Source organism: Phasianus colchicus, chromosome 1 (genome assembly GCF_987193195.1).
Source record: "Phasianus colchicus chromosome 1, bPhaCol1.hap1.1, whole genome shotgun sequence".
NCBI classification, from domain to species: Eukaryota; Metazoa; Chordata; class Aves; order Galliformes; family Phasianidae; genus Phasianus; species Phasianus colchicus.
The window spans coordinates 46,037,242-46,061,985 of record NC_143436.1 but is presented as its reverse complement, the minus strand read 5'-3'; the positions used below and the strand labels follow the sequence as shown (position 1 = coordinate 46,061,985).

Below are 24,744 nucleotides of genomic sequence, written 5' to 3'. Positions count from 1 at the left end.
GCAGGCTTCTGACAGCTGTCTCAGAAGTATTCTTTTACACTCCATCTATATTATACATGTGGTATTGAAAATGCTTGTGTAGAATAAACCAATCAAAAAAAAAAAAAAGATTAGAATGTAATGAAGCAGTTTATACTGACCCAAAATACATGGTTTTCCCTATAGTGCAGTCACCTACTCAGTGTAATGTCAAGCAGAACGAATGCGTTCTTTTTTCGTATGTGCTGCTTGTAAAGTTGATGTGACCTGTTTTATAGCTGCTGGTCTGGACCTTTGCTGTGTTCTCCTAGTTAAATCATATGCAGTGTAAGGAGTACTATTATGCTGTGCTGATAAACATCAAAGGCTGTTCAAAAAGGTGCAGTTAATAGTAAGGTTGCATGATAATCTTTCATTTCTTTGTTTCCAGGTGCTTGCTTTTGTTCAGCTTTAAAAATCCATCTTTGAAAAGCCACTGAGTTCTCAGCCGGAGTGTGACAGAGCTCTGACTCAGTGTAGGCGTGCTCTTATCTTGTGGGTAACCTCACAGATTTCCAGTGGGGACTTTCAGTTCAAATATTCCTGTAAAAGGGAAGTTGTTACCCAAGCAGAAAGTACATTTTTAATCAAATTTTTGATTTCCTTGCCAGGCCTTGTGCCAACTTGATCTTACTGACACAGATGTGTACTGACAAAAATGAGTTCAAGGGGTTTCAGAAAGCAGGTTTTATCAGTGTTTTGCATGCACTCTGTTATATTCCGTTGCTTGCAGATAGAGTAGTTCAGCTTTCAGTTTTGCTGGCACTAATTTAGTGTATAACTTTGTTTCAGGTATTTTGCTGCTTGTATGTTATAATGTTACATGCTTTGTCCTCTGATGGCTTCATTAGCAATGTTGGAATTTTACAGCTAATCAGAAGTCCTGTCACATGTCTGACTGAGCTCAAGGAAAAGAGAACCAAAGTTGTTTCTAACACAGAGTGTCAATACCATGGATCTTAACGCTGATTGTACCTTTTTTTGTTACTTAGCGAGCCTTGTTTCTGTAACTTCAAGGCAAGCTGTAGTCTGGATCCTCTTTTTCTTAGTTTTATATTGCAGCCGTTGTTCATTTTGAAGCATAGCATATGAAGGGGAACCCACAGCGTGGAGCTGCTGGGAAACAGAACTTCTGCAGGCTTTCTTCTGCAAGTTTAGGACGAAGAAGGGAGAGGACTCTTTGAAAGCAGACTTTCAAGAATAATTTGGAAGAAAAGTAACATGGGCAGATGTGGTTACAGAGTGTACATGCCCAACATATTCAAAAGGGACTGTTTTACGTAAACTAGAATAATATGTAGAGACACATAACATTACCTACTGCGGAGATCTTGTTCCTGACTTACATTTCTGTCCCTGCTACATGCAAGAGGTCTGAAGAGATCCTCTTTTTCTTAAGCAGCTGCCATAGAGCTGCTGGTTTTGCATATTATACCCAAGGCTACCAAGAGGGAGACCTGAAACTCAGATTTTCCTCACAGGAGACAGATGATGTAACTTCAGAGCTTACCCCTGAGTGTCTTCCCTTTATGCCCACCTTTGACATATTTGAGATGGGAAGCTTCCCAGGTACATCTGTGGTGCCCACTTGGGCATGCCTCAGTCTCCCTCCTGTATATGGACCCAGAGGGTAGTAGATCATTTACCATCACGTGAGACAGCATCAGCAGCTACTAGGTGTTGTGTTGTTTCTTTGGATTGTAAATGGTTGTATTGAACACAGTAAGCACTTAGACTTTTTTATTATTATTTTTTTGTCTATTAATAAATGTAAATAGTAAAGGAGCATGGAAGAAGAAAAGGTAGGTAAAGTTCTATTTCAGAAATCAGGAATTTTGATTGGACATCAATTCGGTAATTTTAGATTCTGTGGCAAAAACGTATGCATTCAAATTGAGAATCATCTCAATGCACACCTGTAATCAGCTTTTGTAAAGCCCTTAGACGTCCGTGTTCGATCTTCTTGTGCCACTGTGCAAATGATACTGTTATCTGAGTATGTCATCTGCCTGTAGGCAGTAATCAGGGCTGTGTCTGTACACAGATCAGATTTGCTTCTCAGGTGTGTTTGTGCACAAAGTGGATGTGTTATCAAGCAGAGAAATAAAGTCGTACAGCTGTTCTGACCTGGACAAACTGGAGAAGTGGGCCCATGAAAACCTAATGAGGTTCAGTAAGGCCAAGTGCAGGATGCTGCACTTGGGTTGGGGCAATCCAGATATTTTACAAACTGGTGGAAGATCTCCTTGAGAGCAGCCCTGCGGAGAAGAACTTGGGGGTCCCGGTGGACAAGAAGCTGGACATGAGCCAGCACTGTGTACTTGCAGCCTGGAAGGCCAACTGTGTTCTGGGCTGCATTAAAAAAGGGGTGGTCAGCAGGGAGAGGGAGGTGATTGTTCTCCTCTGCTTGGCTCTTGTGAGGCCCTGCAGTACTGCATCCAGGCCTGGGGCCCCCAGTACAAGAAAGACATGGAACTTTTGGAATGGGTCCAGAGGAGGGCCACTAAAATGATCAGAGGGCTGGAGCAGCTCTCCTATGAAGAAAGATTGAGGGAACTGAGCTTGTTTAGCTTGGAGAAGAGAAGGCTCCGGGGAGACCTCATTGTGGCCTCACAATACTTGAAGGGAGCGTATAAGCAGGAGGGAGAACAGCTGTTTACATGGAGGGATAGTGATAGGACAAGGGGGAATGGTTTTAAACTGAGTTGGGGAGGTTTAGGTTAGATATTAGGAGGACGTTTTTCACACAGAGAGCAGTGATGCTGGATCTGGAACAGGTTGCCTAAGGAGGCTGTGGATGCCCCATCCCTGGAGGCATTCAAGGCCAGGCTGGATGTGGCTCTGGGCAGCCTGGTCTGCTGGTTGGCGACCCTGCACATAGCAGGGGGGTTGAAACCAGATGATCATTGTGGTCCTTTTCAACCCAAGCTATTCTGTGATTCTATGATTCTATGATTCTCATTCTGACATCCACAAGTAATGTTAGCGCTCATGCCTTGGTCTTCGCAGAAATCACTGCCCCACATCGAAGGATACTCAGAATGGTACCAAATGAATGTGAGTGCTTTCTCTCACGTATTTAGAGGTTGTTTTCTCAAATTACGTTGAATAGCCCAACTGTAACTGATTACTTGCAGAAGCTTATTCCTTCTGCTTGTGCTTCTTAGGAGCAAAAATCTCCAAAATTTACACACGCAGTAGTTGTTTTTAACAGCAGTCTGATCTTTATGTGCTTAAAATGCTCATGCCAGCGCTCTCAGTAAACATCGCTTAAGAGATCTCAAAAGACAAACTGTGATTCAGCAGCACAATCAGTCTGTCAAAACTGTGAATTTGTTGGCAACTAGTGTGAATAGGATATGCTGTTAATTTTATTGCTTCAGAGACTGTATAACTTGGAGTTTTCAGTAATTTTACTTGGTTGAGTGTCAGGAAAAGTATATTACAGTCTTATATTTTCCAAGTCTGCTTATTTGAAACAGACTTCTAACTACGGGTTTCAGGTATGCAGGTTCCTCGTAAATTGAAACTATTTCAGAGATGAAGTTTTCTTGTTTTCTTTTATTTTTTCTTGATCTTACAGGGCATTTGATACTCTTGCAAAAGCATTAAATCCTGGAGAGAGTGCAGCGTGCCAGAACTCTGAAAGTGTTGAGGCCAACGTGCAGCTTGGTGGTGGAGAAACAAGCATGAATATCGTTGAAATAGAGGGGCCGCTACTCAGTGATGCACATGTAGCATTCAGGGTACTTAATACTTTTTTATCGTTGGCTATTTCTAACCATTTTAACATCGTAAGAAAATTAATGATCTGATTAAGTCATCTTTTGAATTTCTCTAAAGGGTAGCTATTCAGGTATTGCCATTCATTGCTGATGAACGCATGGCTTTTTGTTCGCTAGTTGGCTGTATGCTTGGGAGAATCGGCAGCTCTCCTCACCATTTCTGTAGCACAGTTTATTTTATTGCCTCTTACCTTAAAAATATGGTTTGCATTAAACTGAAGTTTTATGGATGCCCCACCGAAGGTTGTAGAAGCCCCATCCCTGGAGGTGTTCAAGGCCAGGCTGGATGGGGCCCTGGGCAGCCTGGTCTAGTATTAGACACTGAGGTTGGCAGCCCTGCATGTAGCAGGGGGGTTGGCTATTTCTTGGCCATTCTGTGATTCTTGGGGTCCCTCCCAACCCAAGCCATTCTATGATTCATACGATTCTATGATTAAACACATTTTGGTCTCTCGTATTTCCAGTGCAAATGTCAGTTTTGTTTTGTTTTAAATTCTGTTACAAACTGATTTCTGAGGATAAAATTTTGGATCAAATCCCCCTTCAGATCTGCAAGTGAAAGTGGTGGTATTGCTGTGTTTGTATTTTCTACATACTTTGCTATATGCTCTAAGCTACTTCATTCTAATTGCAGCTGTTCTTCTAAAGCTTCTATACAGATTGTCTTAAATGTTTTATTTCAGATTCTTCATCTCCAGGTGTTCCAGACATAAATCCTTATCTAAGTTAAGATTAAAGATTGTTTACTATTTTGCTTGCTTTGTAGTCTCTTTAGGATATCACAGTGAGGCTAGTAAGGGAGCAAAAAAAGCATTTGTTCTATTTTATTTTGGGATTATCTCATGGTTATTGAAAAAAATGTTACTTTTTTCCCTTCAATCCTGGAAATGATTTTTCTTATTATGTTTCATACAGAGAAAGCAAAACAACTGACCTGTACTTTTTGTTTTGTTTTGTGCCAGCTCACCATGCCTTCTCCTATGCCCGAATATCTTAACGTTCACTATATCTGTGAGACTGCCTCCAGGTTGCTTTTCCTGTCCATGCACTGGGCACGTTCCATTCCATCTTTCCAAGCTTTAGGGTAGGTGTTCAATTACTCTATTTGCTCATGTTGAGATTGCACGCTTTTTAATTTGTTATTTGCACTGCCATCTTTGAGCACTTTTTGAAATATAAACCAGTTTAATAAAACTGTTGTATTGATCTTAAACACAAAGGTAAATTCACTCAATCAAAATGATTCCCAGCTTCACTTCAAATCAAATACTTGGTTGAGTTTGGAAGAAGAAAGGAGTAGATTCATAATGATCAAATGCCTGCTCACTGCCCTTCTTTAATAAATTATCAGTAAGTAGGACTTCCTATCATTTTTGAATAGCACCCCCTGAACTTAAGATGCATATCAGTCACCAAAGAGAAGCTCCTTTCTGGAGATCCAAATATTGCTGTCTCTATAGGTGAGCTAGTAATAATTTTGCATTTGATAAACAGTATGAACAACATGCTAAGTTAAACCTGAATGCTTGCTGAACCTCGGTTTAGTTGCAGAGGATTTTCCAAAAACAAATGGTTGCTATAGCCAGAAAGTAATTGTTATTATTCTCTTTACAGTTTGTGCAACATTCTTGTTTTGTAAGCAGAATTTGGTGTATTGCTAAAAATTCTGAAGCTATATGTGGTACTATCTTGCTGATCATCATGAAAAAAGATCTCAAGACAGCATGAGGAAAAGTGATTTTTATTACTTTCGGAAACCAGGATCAAGACTGTCATCCAATAAACTGGCTGTGTTACAATGCGATACATATCTGTCAGCCATGATACAAAGGGAGCACAGAATCATCTAGTAGATAAAGATCTTCTATGTTCTGCTTTAGTTTAGTATCAAAACAGCATCTGATGGTGGTAGCAAAGAGAATTCCTGTTTATAGTGAGGAATTGTCCCCTTTACCAGAAATCTTGGCAGAGCATGGATGATCTGTATTTACTTAGGTGCTTAAGCCAAATCATTCTCTGTTATTTAAAGTAGTGTGTTGTGTATAATTGAAACTTCTGTTTTGAAGAGGAGTCAAGTTCTATAAAACTAAACAATGGCAAGTGGAGGAAAGTGGGTAAATATGATATTTTAGTACATTGCTGCTGCAGAACCTGAAAATGCTTAGCAAATTAACATGATGAACTACATCACTGTACATATTTTGAGCTTTTTTTATAACACAAATATTGAAAAGTGGTGTTGTAACAGCAAATAGTTTTTCTAAAAAGTAAAAGGTACAAAAGACCAGTCTGTACAAAAAGATTTAGCAGGTAAATGAGCGCAGAAAATCTGTTTTTAAAAAAATATATATTACTTCCCAGTGTACTTGTCTGAATAAGCAAAGGAAGGAATAGGTTGCCACAACACTTGTGTTAATATTCACCTGTGTGCTATCACTTGCAGTCCTGGTCTACCTCATGGGCAATAGTATTTTAAACACCATTTAGCCATTTTCCTTTTGAAGGGCTGAAAATCCTAACATTGGTTTTCAAGTGGAGGTTTATTTGAAATTACTGATCCTTTTTAAAGTTCAGCACATTATGCACTGTATAATTCTAACTTTTAAAAGAGTGACTCACATTATAGATTTTAAAATGAAGGGAAATAGTAGTTGAGAGTAGTTGATGAGCCAAAGCAAAACCATAATAGTTGTTCTGGGAGGAAGGGAGGTAATTAGGTAGGTATCGAAGAGGTGCCCTCCTCAAGCACTGGTTTCATTGGTGTCAGTGAGATAGCTGTCTTTGACATGCTACTTTAGTTAATGGTATCAAGATATTGCTAAGCTCATTTTCCCGCACGAGAATCTCAGTAGGAAACAGAAAGTCCTACTGAAATGTCAAGCAAGCTGGCTGCAGCCACTTCATGTTTTGAGGCTACTTAAGGCAGAACTAATTGATTAAACCTAAAGCATCCATAAAGTCATTTTAGATCATATCTCCATGTACATGTATGAACCACATACCAGCCAAGTAGTCAGTATGCACTATTTTCACTGTAGTTCAGCACAGGCTTTTTGGCAGGAGATGAAAGGGGATGTAACAAATGCGTGTAGAAGCTGTATCCTATCGTAAGAGGAATTGGATCATAGAAAAAATACTGCCACAGATTAGCTCTCTGTATCCTACACAGGACAAGCCTACATATATCTGTCATTTGGCATATTAGTAATATTGCAGTAAATCATAAGAAATCTTCTTGAAGACTACGTTAACATTCTTGAAAATTCCATTCCATTGTATTTTTATAATTAAAATCCTAGCTTTAATAAGCTTTTCTTCTTTCACAGGTCTTGTGCTTCTCTTAACTTTCCATTATTTATTTTTACTGGCTAAAATAGTGAAACATGGTACCTGAATTTGACTCCTCACTGGTTGGATTTCCTTTTTAATGTTCTGAGCTCTTGTTAAGCTCAGCAGGCTGGAGATGAGCCTGCAGTGTGCCCTTGTAACATGAGCCAGCAGTGTGCCCTTGCAGCTCGTAAGGCAAATGGGATCCTGGGCTCCATCAGAAGAGGGGTGGCCAGCAGGGACAGAGAGGTGATTGTTCCCCTCTACTCTGCTCTTGTGAGGCCCCATCTGGAATACTGCGTCCAGGTCTGGAGCCCCCAGTACAAGAAAGACAGGGAGCTGTTGGAGAGGGTCCAGAGGAGGGCCACAAAGATGATCAGGGGACTGGAGCACCTCCCCTATGAAGACAGGCTGAGGGAGCTGGGCTTGTTCAGCCTGGAGAAAAGAAGGCTGCGGGGTGACCTCATTGCAGCCTTTCAGTACATAAAGGGAGCCTACAAAGAGGAGGGGAATCAACTCTTTGAAAGGGTGAGTGACAGCAGGACAAGGGGAAATGGTTTTAAGCTGAGGGAAGGGAGATTTAGGTTGGATGTCAGGGGGAAATTCTTTACGGAGAGAGTGGTGAGGTACTGGAACAGGCTGCCCAGGGAGGTTGTGGATGCCCCGTCCCTGGAGGTGTTCAAAGCCAGATTGGATGGGGCCCTGGGCAGTCTGGTCTAGCATTAGGTGGAATGGTGGTGGCCCTGCATGTGGCAGGGGGGTTGGAGATTCATGATCCTTGAGGTCCCTTCCAACCCTGGCAATTCTGTGATTCTGTGATTCTGTGAGATGCTTGGCATTACTGAAAGTTAGGTTACTGATGCAGAACTGCCTGACTTAATAGACCTAATTTTAAGCTTCAACATTCTATTAAAAATATATATATATTGACTAGGTGTGACACTTATTTGATGACTAATACAACAAACAAATTGTCTATTGTATTGTATTGTCCTTTGAGGACTAATACAACAAACAAATCCTTACAATAAACAAATCCTCATGATTTGTCTTTATACTTTCAATCCTATTTCTTACCTGGTTCCAAATGTGAAACAGAGACAGAAAATTTCAGTCAGGAAGCTCAGAAACTTGATCTCTCATGTTCTGTTTCACCAACCTGCAAGATCCCATGTTTCAAAAATGTAAAATAAGACTTTTGAGTCTATTCTACATCCATGATGCAGGAAGAATGCAAATTGTTTTTACTGAAGCATGTAAACGTTACTTAAAATTAGTGTAAATCCTAAGAAAATGAGCATGGTGGAAATGATGCAGTATGCCTAAAGAACTGTCATTTACTGTAACTTCAGCTTGCTTTTGTGTTACAGATCAGACATTCAAACAACAGTGATTTTGTTACAAATGTCACTTAAAATAGGCAATTTAATCCTAGCATGCAAACAAAAATGTTTTTGATGCAGGACTTCATTTTGGTACTGGCTGGTACTGGTTGAATCAGATCAGTGTTTTAAGAAGTGTTCTTCAAATTGAAAAACTGTGTAAGAGCAAGTGAGTGATTTCATTAAGTGCAATTATTGTGTTTTTCAATTTAATAGACAGGATAACAGCATATCATTAGTAAAAGCCTGCTGGAACGAACTTTTTACGCTTGGTCTTGCACAGTGCTCTCAGGTCATGAATGTGGCGACTATTTTGGCTGCGTTTGTTAATCACCTTCACGACAGCTTACAGCAAGGTAAGGTGCTGACTGAGCACGTCTGCAGACTTAAGGAATTCATGGGTTTGAAGAGTTGAACTGAGCAGAAGCTCATCACTTATCTATCAGTCGTTAATGAAAATCTACCATTCGTGGAAATTAACAGAGTTGAAACAAAATAGTGAAAACACAATGTGGTTTTTAACATCACTATAATTGTGTGTGATATCTGATAGTCTTCTGTAGTTCTGTTAGGATACATCATTCAAAATAGGAGTCTTTCAGACAACATCAACTTTAAGAACACAGCAGTACTGTGAATGTGATTCCTCTCTGCTAAGGGTGTGAAGGAGGATCCAGCTGTCCCTGCTGTGTGTAGCTGTGAAACAGCAGCCAAATGCCTCCTTTGTGATATAACCCCTTTAAATAACTTGGCTTATGTATATATGTAGGTTGCTCTGAAAGTAATGCCTCCTATTTATTTTGCATGGAAACTACAGCAGATACACAGAGCACAATAAAGTTGTTAGAGCAAATGCTCAGCTACGAGGCTCTATTTTTCAACACAGTCACCACCATTAGCTGCCTGTTTTTGCCAGAGATGAACAAAAGCCTGCGTGCTGCACTTGTAGCAGTCTGCATGGCTGTCCAGAACATGGCTTGTCTGTCATGTTGCTGTCACACTGCTGAAATGCACCACCTCACTGTGCTCACATCCACTAAAGGAACTCATGCAAATGTACACTGACCTACTCTGTCAATGAATTAAGTACAGCACCTGGCTCTTAGATGTACAGTATAGATCTGCAATAGCATGGTATTGTTCTTTACTTACAAGTAACCTTTTCTTTCCTTTTTCATTCTGAGCTGTAGTCCACTTCTGATTATTGGAAATTTTAAGTGGCAGGAATTGTTGGTGTAAAATAATTCAGTTCTAGTGTATAGAGTTTATAGGTGGCATAGATTTTCTGCTGTTTGAATGAAAGTGGTGAATGTTTTTAAAATTCCAACATGACTACACTTTTGCATGCCTGTTGACTTTGGGGTTTTTGTATTTTGTGTGTGTAACTCAGACAAGCTGCCAACAGACAGAGGAAAACTAGTAATGGAACACATCTTCAAACTGCAAGAGTTCTGTAACAGTATGGTGAAGCTTTGCCTAGATGGATATGAATATGCATATTTGAAAGCAATTGTACTCTTCAGTCCTGGTATGTAATCATTCTTAATGTAAAACTTTATTATTTTTCCGTGACTATAGAGATTTGAGTGGTCAAAAGTTGGCTTAAAAATCCATATCTAAAATCTTCTGTTTTCCACAAAGGCATATTTTAGGTAAGTTTTTTTTTTTCCCCGTGTCCTTTTAAGGGCTTATAGAGGAAGGAAAAAGAGATGGAACTGCTTTAGAAAATGAGGAAGTAACATCAGATAAGTAGGCTGCATGGGAACTGGGATGAGCCTGCTCATCAAGTCTTTGGTTTTTAAAGTCAGGACTTTGCTAAGTACTGGACAAGATGCATAAGGTGACAAAGAAGTATCTGTACATACATTATTTTTTGCCATATAATTTCTGTTTCATTAGATGCTGCTGCTGTTACCTCTAGAATCTCTGCCTCCCTTGTTGAGGAACCTGGGAAGGTGTGATGAATGACACAGGGCTGTAGGAAGGAGGGTTTCTCTTTTAATGAAAATAATTGGATGATGCTTTTGCCTCTGCTACCTATTTATTACTTTTAAATCTATGTCTCTATTCTGAGGTACTACTTTTGAGGGCCTGGAGTTTAATTTTCGGAAGTATTATTCCTGTGCTTCCTGCTGAGATGAATCCAAGTTGTGCTTTTAATATATGATAGTCTTTCCGAGCCTGGATTCTTGCATATAAAATCACAGTAACATATCCCCTTACTCCATATGAATATTGTGAAAATGAATAGTAAACATAGCATTTCCTTTTATTTCTGTTTTCTGGTCAGTATTTGCATAATGTACTGTAAATAAAGTTAACTGGCTATTCATTAGGCAGTGGTGCTAAAATAAAATAATGACTATTTTTTCCTTCTGAGTGATCAGTCCACACTATGGAAGAGTAAAGGTTCTCTGGTTAAGACAGAAAAGGACTGAGTAGATTCTGTGACACATATAGGAAGACTGTAGGAAATGACAAAACTAAATTTCTTTATCTGAAAATTGTAGAATTAATTTTTCAGTAAATGCATTCAGATATTCTGTCTTTATGTTGCAGGTCTTAGATTTCATTCAGAATTTAGGAATTTAATATAAAAACAAGTATATTTTGATTTAAAAAAAAAGTAAACCTCAAGTATTTTTTGTATCACCAGGGATTTTTCACTATTAGATTTAGCAGGTAAATATGGAGTTGCTCTATTTTGCATTAGGAAAGTTTAAAAGCATGAGCAGCTTCTTGTTGCTCTGTGTTTTCTGGATGCTGATGTTCTGTGGAAAAGATCAGAATGTATTTTAAAAGCTGTGTGAGTCACAGTGTAGTCTGTCTGTTGTGTGGGATGTGGCAGAGCTGGATGGTACCTGCCACTTCTGTACATGTCTTAGGTCTGAGAAGAGCTGTCTTTTTCAATTCAGTTGCAGCTCACCCTTTTTTCAAGAGAAATCAGTTGAGGTGAAAAAATCTTCTTGAACTTTGGCACTTCAAAAGTATAAATTTTAAGCAAGTTTTCTAATATTTATATAAAAGAACACTGAAGTTTTCTTTAAGTGGTATCCCCAGAGAGTATCCACATCTTCCAGAGAAAGTGTCAGCATCAGCACAAATGCATGAAATTTTGCTAAGTGCATAACAAAACCTTGTTTGTCTTCCTGTTTTTCCCCCTTTTTTATTTTTTCCTTCTCTTTTTGGTATTGCACTTTTGGAAGATTTCTGAGATTAAAGACCTTCCTACAAATGAGAAACCTTTTAAGTAATCTCAGAACCCTCTATTAAAGATGAGAGATTCACAGAGGAGATTCCAGAGTTCTTTTGTTCTAGATCTTCCAGAAAAATCAGACCCTGAATATTTTCACTGTAGAGCATAATCTTGCTACCAGCCCTCATGACTTTCAATATTAAGAGTGCTTGAAAATGTTTATAATTTTTCCTTCCTGCTAAGGATTGAATACAAAGACTCAGGGACTTCCTTTAAGTGAGGGGTAAGAAGGTGTTTGCTGCTTTAAATTTAGTAGATCATGCTTGCAGGAGATTTAATTCACTGTTAAGCATTCCTTACCCCCAAAGCAATCCTTTCATGCCATTCCTATATTTGTAACTGGTACAGGTTCCTCCAGGAAACAATTTATAGCAGAATGTGTTGACCTGACTGAAGAAATCAATCCTGTTACAGACCTGAAAATATTTCCTTAGAGAGCTTACACTTGCAAAGCAACAATTATTTCTTTGTTCAGCCTAAAGTTAGCTTGTTTCCTTCCAAATTGCGTTCAACGATTGAAAAGGTAGGAGGACAAATATTCCAGGAAAAACCTGTATCAAATCAGGTGACTGGACTGACTTTTCTTTAGATCACGTGGTTTTATGATCACATTCCTAAGGTGCAGATGCTTTAATGTCAGCATATTGACTCATAAGTCAATATTCTTGACAGTATACATGCAAGACCAGTACACTGTACAGAAGAGAGATTCTGGCAATGATTTATAGGCCAGAAATTACACTTTCAGGGATTTTACTGCTCCGCTACAGGATGGGGCTGGACTGTGCATGCAGCAGTCCTAAGGTAAGAACATCTGCTTTGGTAGACTCTGCTGATTTGCCATGTTCCATAGCTGGAGATTGAAAGATTAATGAAAATCTTCTGTGCTACTCCAGCTGCATGACTGTAGCAAGTCAGCCTTGGGCAAAGAGATGAGTGCAAGGGAGTGCCTACAAGACTTGGCATCTTTATAAATTGCTACTAGCATGCTGTCAGTCTTCAACTACTGGTTTGGGAGCAGACTTCTAGCTGTTTCTGACATTGCTCGTCATGAACGTCATGAAGCAATATATATTGCATGTCAACAATAACTCTTCAAAATCTGTTGCTGCCTTTGCTAACCTCCTGTCATCTGCATTGATTTTCTACAAATAACATTACACAATTTGTCATGGTATTATGACAGTAAAATATTTACATTAAGCCAGATGGAAAATAAAGATTAAACTGTGTAAAGTGGTCAGAATCACCAATAATTTCCAAATGTGACTTGGCCATTTGATTAAATAACCGTTCATTCCTGCAAAATTTAGGAAACAAACAGTTCATAGCTTTTTTTTTCCCCCCTATGTGTATTTATCTTTTTTTTTTTTTCTCACAAATGCTATTTGTGCATACAGTATTTCAATAAATATCAGTGCATTGGAACAGTACTGTTCTGTGCGACACAGAGAACAGAGGTTTATTACCAGGAATGATGTAAACACTGCAAGCACTGCACATATTTAAACTTTTCCAATTATCTGGTTGCATTTATAAACAGTAAATTATAACATCAGCATAGAGGAAGAGAGATAAGGAAGCAAAGCAGCATCCTTCATTAAAACTGAACTTGAAGTTGCAGCAGCTATCAAATAATCATTTCAGCATGCTTACAAGTAGATAATCAGTACAACTTTTAACACATCTTGGTGTGACAGGTGTAACAATGTAGGGTGTCTTTCAGATCATCCAGGGCTGGAAAATGTGGTACAGATTGAAAAATTTCAAGAAAAGGCATACATGGAGTTCCAAGACTACGTAACAAAAGCTTATCCAGATGATACTTACAGGTGTGTACACTTTAGTGCTCACTTGATGGTTCTCTTTTCAGATCATCAGTGATACTGATTTGCACAGTATTACTTAGAGTAAACTCATATATTTTCTTCTTACCTTCTTAAAGCTTAGAAATGACTTTTAGAACATTTAAAATATTTAAGAGCTCATATTATGATTACCATTTATCTAATTATTAGTAATTTCCAAAGTGAAATACTGGGAAGATAGAGGAAGTATTTCTTTCATTTTGAATTGCACCTGTTTGGAGTATTTCTTCATTTAGTCTAAGTTAGTCCAAATATTACAGTACATTGACTAATATATACACATTTTTTGTGCTGTTAAAGAAGTGACTGACTATAAAGTTAACATTTTTGATCTAAGTATTTAAGCCTCTCATGAAGTAAAAATAGCAAATTCCTATCACCGTTGTCCCTTATTCATTTTTGGTTTTCTTATCAGTAACATGGTTGTGAATAAGGCCAAAATGTGTGACCAAAGTGACTTTTTGCCAAACTTACTTTTGCAGACTGTCTCGACTTCTTCTCCGATTGCCTGCCCTGAGGCTGATGAGTGCTGCCATTACTGAAGAGCTGTTCTTTGCAGGACTAATTGGAAACGTTCAGATTGATAGCATCATCCCATACATTCTGCGAATGGAGACGGCAGACTACAATACTCAAATAATTGGTCACGCTGTATAAAAGTAGCAATCAAGGATTCCATACCATGGCAGTCATGGTGATGTAAATGCATACTCTGTCTCCAAGAGATGGCAGTAGGCCTTCCCATGCACCTTTCTAAAGAAGACTCGTGTTCCTCCTTTCCAGTACACTTGGGAAATGCGGTGGAGTGTCTTAAGGAATACAGGATCGCTTCCTATTTTTCATCTGATCTTCAAGGACTTGTAAATAGACTTGATATCTGAGGAAAGTCAAGAATTGTCCATCCTATTTTTGTAGATAGATGAACTTGGAATATTTGTTTATGAAACCCAGGCTTGTGAAGAAACGGAAGAAGCTTTGACTGAACTAAGGTATCTCGACTTAGTTTGGTGTTTTAGACAAATAAATTAAGTTTCCTCTCTGAGTTGTGTTTTCAGTGTTTTGCTGCTAGTTCTTTCTCACTGATTAAATGGAAAATAAGATCAAACATCTTGAAAAGGGCATTGTTTCTATGGAAGGGAGACCTTTATAACCAAACTTTTATTTTCTGTTCCTTTGGAAAGAGATTATTTGATGTTGAATGAAGCAGTGGATGTTGTTATAAGAGCAGGGAAGGTAAAGGAATTTCACACTTAAAAATATTCTCCTTACTTGTTGATGCAGTTGATCAAAAGTAAAGCTGCAAAGGATCAATATTGACTGTTCTGTGGATGCAGAGGTATACTATGCTGTAATATTGTGTGCTGGTAGATATCAGCTGTTTTATACTATGAAAAATTGAGAACTGTGTACTGCAGGTGTTCAAAGAGAGCAGCCTCCTATTTTTTCTGCTCTCAAAAGTTAAAGGTTTTTCCACAGTACCCTTTCTTCTTTCAAACTCAGCACACAGGGAGGGAGGCATTCTAGAGGTGTCTTAGTTTTCTTTCAACCACCTCTATAACTAACGAATTGCATTTAGAATTCTGTGCATGTGTTCCTATCGTTTCTCTTGCATAAGACTTCGTATTTTTTTTTATTGTTATCCTTTGGCTGTCTGCCTGTCTTTTCCAGTCAGTCAGTCTCATATGATTTTTTTTTTTAATTAGAAATTATTGAATCCAGTACTTCTGTTTATACGAGCATGGTCTCTGCTGCTTTGCCTGCCCATGTTAGAAATGAGTCTAGGTTCTTTATGTATGTTGACTGAATTACACACCATGGCTCCATCAAAGATGGGTTCACATGCTTTCCTATCTTGAAGAACATGCCTCACTGTCAAATAACACTGATGGTTGATCACTCCTAGCTTCCTTTTGCATTGCAAACTATATATTCCTAGCACATTTAATATCTGTTGCTTAAAATTAGAGAGATTCTAGGAAAAGTTATGGTTTGCTGCCGACAGCAGCTTGCAAGTTTATCTAAATCTTGGATTGAGGCCTAGTTCCATTTAACCTGAACTTTTTAGTTCTGTGGCAGCATTGAGTGAGGAAGAGCCCAATTCTTTAGCCAAAAGATCAGCTTTGAGGGAGGCCTTTGCCCCTTTGTACCAGCAACTCCAAAGCCATGCTAACATTGAGGGGACAGGTAGATGAGACTTTGGTGATTTCTGTGTTTTTTCTCAGCACCCAAGGATTTCAGTCAACCAAAAAGAAGCAGAAAACTGACACTGAATTATTGTGTCCTTTTTAATTCTACTAATAGAGTTGTTTGGATCTTCCACTGCCACCTTCTAATGAGAGGCTGTACTACAGGATTGCTCATACACAGATCCAGAGATGGAAACACTTGGTGCTGAGGACCTCCAGTGGGATGGAACCATTCTCCCCTGCTCTGAACTTGGCACGTAGCAACCTTCTGGAGAACAGCCTTTAAAGATGCTGGAGCTTCCCACGTGCCCGAGCCCTTCCCACAGTCCGTGTGTCTAAAGGAGAAGGATTGAGGCTCTGCATTCATGTTCCCTGGAGTTCAAGAAGTGTGAGGACTTTTTTCTGTCTCAAGAGGGCAGTAGTCATGGAAATGTGAAAGACAGTGGCTGTCAGTATGCTGTGCTTGTCTCTTCCCCGTGGTTACAGGCCCCGCCATCTTGCTGTCTGTAGGACCAAATTGCGGATGGGAAGTGAATTGTTCTATTCACGCTTCCTCAGAAATTTGGACCCTGTCTTCCAGCCCTTCTCCTTTGCTAGCAGGAACAGTTATAAAAAGTTAAGTTATAAAAAGGAAAGTTTAAACCTTTCAAGGAAGTTGCCAGGCGGTTACCCCTGAATAATTTGTAAATGGTTTACCAGGCATTCCAAATATTGGAAGAATTTGATTCCAATATTCTCCAAATTCAGATAACTCATTTTTCTTCTAAATGCAGTAGAGACTGCAAATTTCTCCCACATCCTTGCAGATTTATATTTTTTTAGCCTTTGGGATCTGTGCCTCAGACATGACGAGCAGTTCTTTGTTTACAGCTGGGCAGAAGATTCAGCAAATGTGGTTTCTGCATGGTATTGTATAGCTGCAGAAACAGCTGAGAAAATACCAATGTTTGTAGAGAGGTAAGTCTTTAGGGATTGAATCCTTCAACATACCTGTCTTTAAGAGCCACGTTTTGAAGGATGTGGCCATAGAAACTTATTTTCTCTGAAATTCTGCTTGTTCCCCCTTCACACCATAGTCTGAACACAACTTGGCCTACTTCAGGGAAGCGTGGACTGCTATCACCGCTGACTGCTGGATCAGGACAGCTTTGTTAGGCTGTGTTAACTCAGAAGCACAAGAACCATGGTCACATTCTTTTTGGATGCCTGTCACCTCTGCATGGCAGCAAAAGTTTCAAATCTCATTGGCTGACTTTTCCCCTTTCCACATCTCTTACTGTTACTTTCCTGGCAAAATCTTTTGAGCTTCATCTGGGATTTATGCCAGGTTACATCAAGAATTCAACCCATCCATGTTTTTCTTTTTAAAACCAGTGTTTCCAGATGTGAGACTACACATTGTGTGTTGGGTAGCAAGAGACATGTGTCACACCCTTTCACATGACAGAAACTTGCATATATCATAGAATCTATTTTTCTCAGTCAGGTGAGAAGTCAAACAGGACGCCCATCTCCAAGCTCAGTTACAGACTCTTATTGAGAGCAGTGTAGTTGAGTCACCATCAGTAATCAGGATATACTCCAGTAGTTCCCAGGCTTTGCTCAATATCTGCATAGTATTATTACAAAATGGAAACCTTGTTCAAGAGATGTTCAAATTGCCAAGAAGTGGCATACACTTTTTATGTATTGTGTGGCTATGTGCATACCCATCCAAAAAGAAAAGATATTTATCTCAAAAAGATTCCAGTTATTTCTGCTGTCCATCTGTGCGATAATCATATGCCCTCCCTTCCCCTTGCTGTTGGTGGCTGACCAAGTGTAAGCTCTATACTGACTGTCAAGTGAAACAAAAGAGGGAGACAGATGCGTGTACACCCGAGGTATTGTAAGGGCCTCCCCAAAAAACCATAATCTTGGATACCTCCAATGTCTGGACTTCTATAAAGTGAATGTGCAGATACGCAACACACTGCAAAAAGTGCTGCCTACTGGTAAGTAACCTTTTTCCCAATGTTTCTTACATATTTTCCTTATAAATGTTCAGTGTAAGTTCAGTACTGGGTTAAAGGCAGAGTGCATGCTGGTCTGTGCTGCCTGGCGAGTATTCTCTCCTGTCTTGATGATCAAGGTGGTTCCCATAGTGCAGGTAGTTGCATTTGCGTTATTCAATTTTCTTACCAAGACTTTTCATTTATCATTTTGCATTCTTTAACTATAAGTTCATGCTTTTGATGAGGAGTGAGGCACAACTGGGCTTTCTCAGGAATGGGTTGCCCTTCATGCTGTTCAGTCACACTGTTGTTCAGCCAACACAAATGCGAGCAGTGAGGCTCACATCACTGTGGATGCTAAAGTACCTCATTATTTTTGTGACCTTTTCTCCTTTATGTTTTATTCTGATCTTCAGCATTCTGAAACTTTCCATACCTCATCAGAATACAACTAAACTGCAGCTCTTACTACTAATAATTCGCTTTGCCAATGAATGAACGAGCTCTGTTCTGATAGCTTTAAAATGTTTAATGTTATGAAAATTCACTTTTGTATCAATCACATGAGTGGAAGAAATGATACACTTGGAATCCTGTCCCTTCAGATGGGAGCAGCGAAACACAGAACAAATTGACTAGTTTGGAAGTGTATGTTGTGCGTATATACATGAGTTGAGGGGGCTTGTTTCGTACTGGTAGAGTTCCTGATACAAACAATTGTTCTACTTTAAACTTGCTTCAAAAGCACTTTCATTGCAGTACCTTCTGCACTTATAACCTGTTGGTACCTCTCTTCTGTGACCATTGGTGTCAGTGAAAGTCACTGCTCTGTTATTCTGTTCAGCAGCTGTGGTTTCCCAGCACAGGCATTAGAACGTCGCTGTTCCTGTTCTGCTGTGGTATAAAAAATTCATTGTAAATGTCTTGAAACCTGAATTTGTAAAGTCTATTTTGGCTGTATTTTTTAAAATAAATTGTAACTTTCTATTAGAGAAAGCAATAGTAACCACCTATCTGTTAGTGTTCTACACGGGTTGTCTTACAGCCCTAAAGCAGAGTGTATGATTCCAAAGAGTCCGTGGATATTTCACTTTACTGTACAATGTTGTGTTGTCAATAGATTCATTCTCTGGGATTTGTGACCACTGCGGTATCTTGCTGTTCTCAACTCCTGTTGCTATGAACTCTTTCTTTTGTGCTTACTGCTCCTTTCTGCCCTGGGAATTTGGCTATTTGAAAATTAATGATTTATTACAGAATGTAATTTACCAACATTTTTTTTCTTTTAAAGCACTACATACAGATGTTGATACAATGAATTCTGATCACAGATCTTCGTGCCAAGTAAAGCAATAGTTATTTTTGGAGAAGTTTATTCAATTCATTATGGATTGTGAAATGATGACAAGTTTGGGTCCTTTCTAGAACTGATTTCCCAGTGCCAATTGAAGAGTTGTCTTTTTTTTTTTTGATCTTTAATTACAAGTGATTGTGATGTTTGCGTGAGTATGCAGATAGCAAGAACAAATGAGAAATGAGCTACCATTCTCTCCATGCCTAGATTCTGAAATGCATTCATCCTGAAGTAAATGAAGTTCTGTGGAGTAGACGATGCACTGTAGAGCAAAGCTTTGTGTGATGAGAGAGAAAGTTTGAGTAATGCTGATGAGGGAATAAGCAGTCGGACTCTCTTCCCCCTCCGTTAGCAGATAGTCCAGTTGCTTTCTTGCTTCTGTTTTAAAAGCTTACCCTTCTCTGCACTTCCACAGAGCCCTGTTCTCTGGTAGGACTGCTAATCTACTATCTGCTCCTTCCCATACCAGTAATATTCCACAGCCTTTTGGTCACCTCTGAACGAAAAAAGGAAGAGCTCTCTAGAAAGAAGTGCTCTTCTGGTTAATAACAAAAGTCTAGAAACTCTCCAACGGGGTTACTCTGCAGCATCTTCAGCCAACATCTCTAACAGTCCTGTCTTTCCTCCTCATACTTCTGTATAAAGTAACCCCAAATAACGTTTCTACTTCATATGAGCCCTTCTCTCCTGAGCTCTGCTTTTCCTTTGTTCATGTGCACAAAGTCACATTAACCCATGCCTGTAAGCAGCCCTGTTAGCCACTTCAGTCTTCCTTTTATCCTCAGCTCTGCAGTGTGAAGTGCTATCCTCACCCTGATGTGCTACTGCTAATATGTAACACAATTTTGTGCTACATGAATCTTTTATCAGAATTCAGGGTTGTGCATTTTGGCTCCAAACTAGGAACCAAATGTATCCTGAGTCATGGCACTGGAGCTGACCTGTTCAAAGCAGTCACTCCTGGACACATGGGGTTTTTGTGGCTGCTGATGCTGAACACATACACAAGCTCCATTATGGAGACCTCAACCCTGCTTCACCTTTGGGTCTTAGCAGAGAGCAAACTGAACGGCCACATACTTTGGTTTATGATGGCTCTCATTAAAATTTTTCTTTCACACTGTAGCCAGTGGAATTTTGCTACTGGGAATGAAAGGTAGAGGCAGCTGCTGTGTGAGATGGCCCAGGCACTTCCTAAGAAGTGGCATGAGTCTTCTAAAAGTGCCAGCACAGTTGGTTTTGAGTGTTTCAGTATTGTCACAGAAGCATATACACACTAGAATGTTTGTGGGGTTCTTCAGTAACATTGTACCTTGAGCCTTGGTTCCAGACCATGAATCAATCTCTTTTAAAGCAGCTGAAGACAAATGAAAAACCTTTTTTGATCGTGCTTTTGGGAAATGTGGGCTATAGGAGGGCTACAAATCCAAGAGGGAAAGCATTAGATTGCACTGTTCAGACCAGAGTGAGAGAAACTACGGCTAGAGGCTGGGCCCACAGAATGTAAAGAATGGTGATGTGAATTTGACATTGCTTCTGAGACTCAGAAATTTTAGAAGGTTGGGGTACATTTTCAAAATCTACATAGCTGGGTGTGTTGTGTGTTGGATTTATTATTTTAATTGCAAGAGGAATTCCAATTAATTATGCAAATGTATATTCTTTAGTTGTGAAATCATTGCAGCATAAACTTACATGACTTCTCATACAAAGAACAGAGGGAATTGCAGTGGAATAGATAAACAATTAAAATATATATATTGTATGGTAAAATGTAAATATTGAATTGCTTTGTGGGTTGTTTTTTTACACTTTCTGTGAAATACTTGAACTTAGGTTTCTCAAAATCAACTTATCACTGAATAAAGCTCTTAAAAAAATAAAACATAGGATTCAATGAGACTCTTCTGTGCAATCATTGAGTCATTCAGGAAATGGATTTATCTTCAAAAAATGTGTTCTTGTGTACTACACTGTGATTCTGTATTAGAAAAGAAATTGCTAACTGATATGTTCAGGGCTTGTATAGAATGGCATTCTGTCACTAAGTCTTTGCGACTTGTTGGAACCACAGGGGGAAAAAATAAAGAACATTAAATTTGGTTAGGCAGTTTTTAAGACAGTGAAGTTCAACATACAAAACTTTAGGGGCACGGCATATCTAACAGAGACTTAGCATCAAATCTCAGAAAGTGGGAATAAAGAATTATTTATGGGACCAGGAGTTTTACAGTCAAGTGAATGCTATCTTCCAAAGGTACCCCAACAAATTCTTAGGAAAGCATTATGCTTGTGCTTGTATTCCACATTATTCAATCACGGTATGTGCACAGAGTTTGAGGATAATGTTGAACAGAGCAGTAAGAGTTTTCGTAAGTGGTGACCAGATGTTAGCAAAAGCATTGTAAGTAGGTGCAATAGGACTTGAGCATTTGGGCTAATGGCAATGACATTCTTTGTGGAGACTTACTTGGCTTGAGGAAAAATCAAAATGTAATGTAAAGACGCTGTAAGAAGTTCCTGCTTCTACAATCGTTGTTCCATAAAAGCTTCAATAAGCTGTAAGAAAAGCTGTAGGATTGAAGTTGCATTATGACGCTGATCACAGAATCACAGTATTGTAGGGACTGGAAGTGACCTCCAGAGATCATTGAGTCCAGCCTCCCTGCAAAGCAGGCTCCCTACAGCAGGCTGCACAGGTAGACGTCCAGGTGGGTCTTGAGTATCTCCAGAGAAGGAGAGTCCATAGCCTCCCAGGTGTAGGAAATATCCAAATCATTTTCTAGGACGGTATCTCTGATAAAGCAGATTTTATTCGCAATTGCAATGGCGGGCCTCCTGCAAGCAGGAGAGCCCCGAGAAAAAAGGTTACATCTTTTTATCCCCTACTGCCCGACGCTTATCTCTTTCTGCCCTGGTTCCTCATTGGCTGAGTACTGCAGGTTCACACTCTTCGCGACGCTCCACTAGTTATACAAATACCGAGTAAATATAAATCTCCTGACGCCTAAACATATATCTTAATTGTTTAATTACCTTCTAACAGTTGTTTTCTCAACAGACATTTGGTCACGGTTTTTGGATATCTGTTTTATAACATAAACATAGCCCCTTGATTGTTTTATGACCCCCCCCCCCCTTTAACATTTGTACCCCTTTACACTAAGTCATTGTTCTGGTCATTCATCTGTCCTTCCAGAGATAAGCTCGGAAGGAGGATAGAAGGGAGTATCCTGGAGCCTGTTTATGGCATCCTGATATTCCCACAGAGTGTGACAGTTTTGCTTTGTGTAAAGGCCCTGACTCTTTGTAAGTTTGTTAAATGTATTTCACTTCTGCCGGTCTAATGAACAACGTTACAATATATTCTCTAGTTCCAAACACTATACACACATTGTTTAGAACATTCAAAATCTGCTGTGAGAACGAATTTGTTAGGTAATTCAGTAATTAAGTTTCTAAAAATGTTACCAATATGTGTATATTATTCTTACTTTTCGTACTAATTATTTCTAAGAATATGCTACAACTTAATTCTTTAGATCAGTTGCCCTTCTCCATTGTTCACTGCAGAAACAACACTTTCACTTTCCACAAATTTCCCCCTCTTTTTCTTTTACAATGTTGATTTCTGCAATCCTTTTCTAAGGTACAATTACAAAACCTTCTTTACTTTCTTCGTCTTCCTCTTCTTCTAATATCGTTATTCTACCGAAATATGATGTGGGCTCTGTTTGCTTCATCAGGGCAGTTTCAATTAACCGCTGTACCAATCTTCTCACACAGGGGATGATACAGCAACTGATAGCTGCTAGGGCTCCTGCTACCACAATCAGAGAGGTAAATACAGACACAACCATTCCTTTCCACTTCCCAAACCAGGATTCCAGCCATCCGGTGAGCGAACTATCTATTCTGGAGTTCTCAGCTAGTTCATTAGCCAAAGTAGTAAGCCCCGTAATGCTTTAGTTATCATGCTATCTGGGGCTGTGTTATTTGCGATAAAAGTACAGCAATGAGTGCCCAACATTACACACACACACCCTTTTTCAGCTAGTATCACGTCTAGGGCGATCCTATTCTATATGGCTATAGGCCATCCTGCTTGTAGCATCCAGTTGTTCTGCAGTTCCCTTTATTGCCTCCTTTGTATAGTTTATAAATCTCTACTGATTGTAATAGATGTAGTTTATCCGATCTTCATTTTTGTTAATTGTCACCCACCAGAATAGAGATTCAAATCCTGCAGAAATTGATTTCTAGCCTTAAATTCATCAGGGACACCTCTAGGCACCCCAATTGAATCCATATATATTGTATCATCATCAAATGGGGCTCCCAGGATCCTTTTGTTCCTTTTTTGAATGTGTGATAGATCCTTCTCAAATGCCAAAGTGAACGGTATAGCCAGTTGAACAAGTGCACAGGTACCTCCCCAATTAGATGGGAGAATGGACCATAAGATCTTCCCACCACAATACCACCAGAGATCCGCTCTAGGGATTTCCAGCCTTGAATAGTTTCCCGCTAAATCCTTCATAACATCCAAGGTTTCACTGCATAGTGAGAAATATAGGCCTGGTAGCCCTCACACCCTGCCTTGAGAGACAAGCTGTATGGTTACCTATGGCCATAGAGAATGCAGGAGGGATTTTGGCACCCATCTCCAATATCGGGGGAAACAATAGGGAGAGTGGTTTTCAGGCTTCATTTCCCCAGGCGGTTTTCTCCTCGTACAGGGCGATCATACATTGCATTCCTTGGGAATCCCTGGTCCATCCCAGAGGAAGGGGTACTACCTGAGCTACAGGCTGTCCTGATGTGCAAGCACAGCAATTGCTGTGGTTGAGACTCAGGACAGTCTACTTAATCCATTCTACCCAGGCATTCACATCCCTGTATCCTGTCTTAATTTCAAATGTTTGTCTGAGATCTTTTATTTCCATAATTACTACAGCTGCAGGACTTTCAGAAGGATATTTCTCTCTTTTTCTTATCCTGAACCTTTCAAGTATGATCAGGCAATGAATCCCATACAGCTACTCTGAATCTAGCTACTGGGTCTCTTCCTCAAACGTTTATTCCAATCCCAAAAGTGATGTTAACAAGGCTATCGGCCTTGCTAATTGTTATTGTCATTGGATTACACTGCAAGGCCTGGCAGTCTGGTTGGACAATTCCCCTAAACATACTAATCCGTTCTTTTAGGGTGCGTGATTGCATTGTATCAAATGGGATACATGTCCAGCCTTGATAGGCAGTTGTCCACCATACATTATTCCATCCCCCACAAGGGGATCTCTTATTCATACCTAATTCAGGACACAGGTATTTCTCTTTGTGACTCAGTTGTCGTTGGGCACTTAAGTCCCTGCAGGCTGTCACACTGCAAGCATCAAATGTGACAGTCTGAGGCATTTCTCTCCTTGTTACGTTCACCCACATCTTAACAGGGTATCCTCCTGCTCCCCTCTGCAGGTCATCCTTTTTCTCTCTACCCCACTTGTACCCTGTTCCTGGTACTAGGATTATACAGTTACTTTCTGGTGTCTCTACCCCCCCATATGTATTATT

The 24,744-nt window shown here is 39.5% G+C and overlaps 1 protein-coding gene across 8 annotated transcripts in view; it reads left to right on the top strand.

Moving 5' to 3' along the window:
* NR2C1 (nuclear receptor subfamily 2 group C member 1) overlaps positions 1 to 24,744 on the top strand; it is a 63,583-nt gene that overhangs the window by 33,231 nt on the left and 5,608 nt on the right. For 6 of the 8 annotated variants that reach the window (XM_090140058.1, XM_031600448.2, XM_090140050.1 and 3 more), the window contains 6 exons: positions 3,602 to 3,764; positions 4,766 to 4,887; positions 8,729 to 8,868; positions 9,903 to 10,040; positions 13,495 to 13,600; positions 14,119 to 14,678. In XM_090140058.1, coding sequence (XP_089996184.1) covers positions 3,602 to 3,764; positions 4,766 to 4,887; positions 8,729 to 8,868; positions 9,903 to 10,040; positions 13,495 to 13,600; positions 14,119 to 14,293 — 844 coding nt within the window. In that variant the 3' untranslated portion in view covers positions 14,294 to 14,678. Of the gene's footprint in view, positions 1 to 3,601; positions 3,765 to 4,765; positions 4,888 to 8,728; positions 8,869 to 9,902; positions 10,041 to 13,494; positions 13,601 to 14,118; positions 14,679 to 15,937; positions 24,596 to 24,744 lie in introns of those variants that run through there. The other 2 variants (XR_016466269.1, XR_004167971.2) reach the window with 2 other exon arrangements.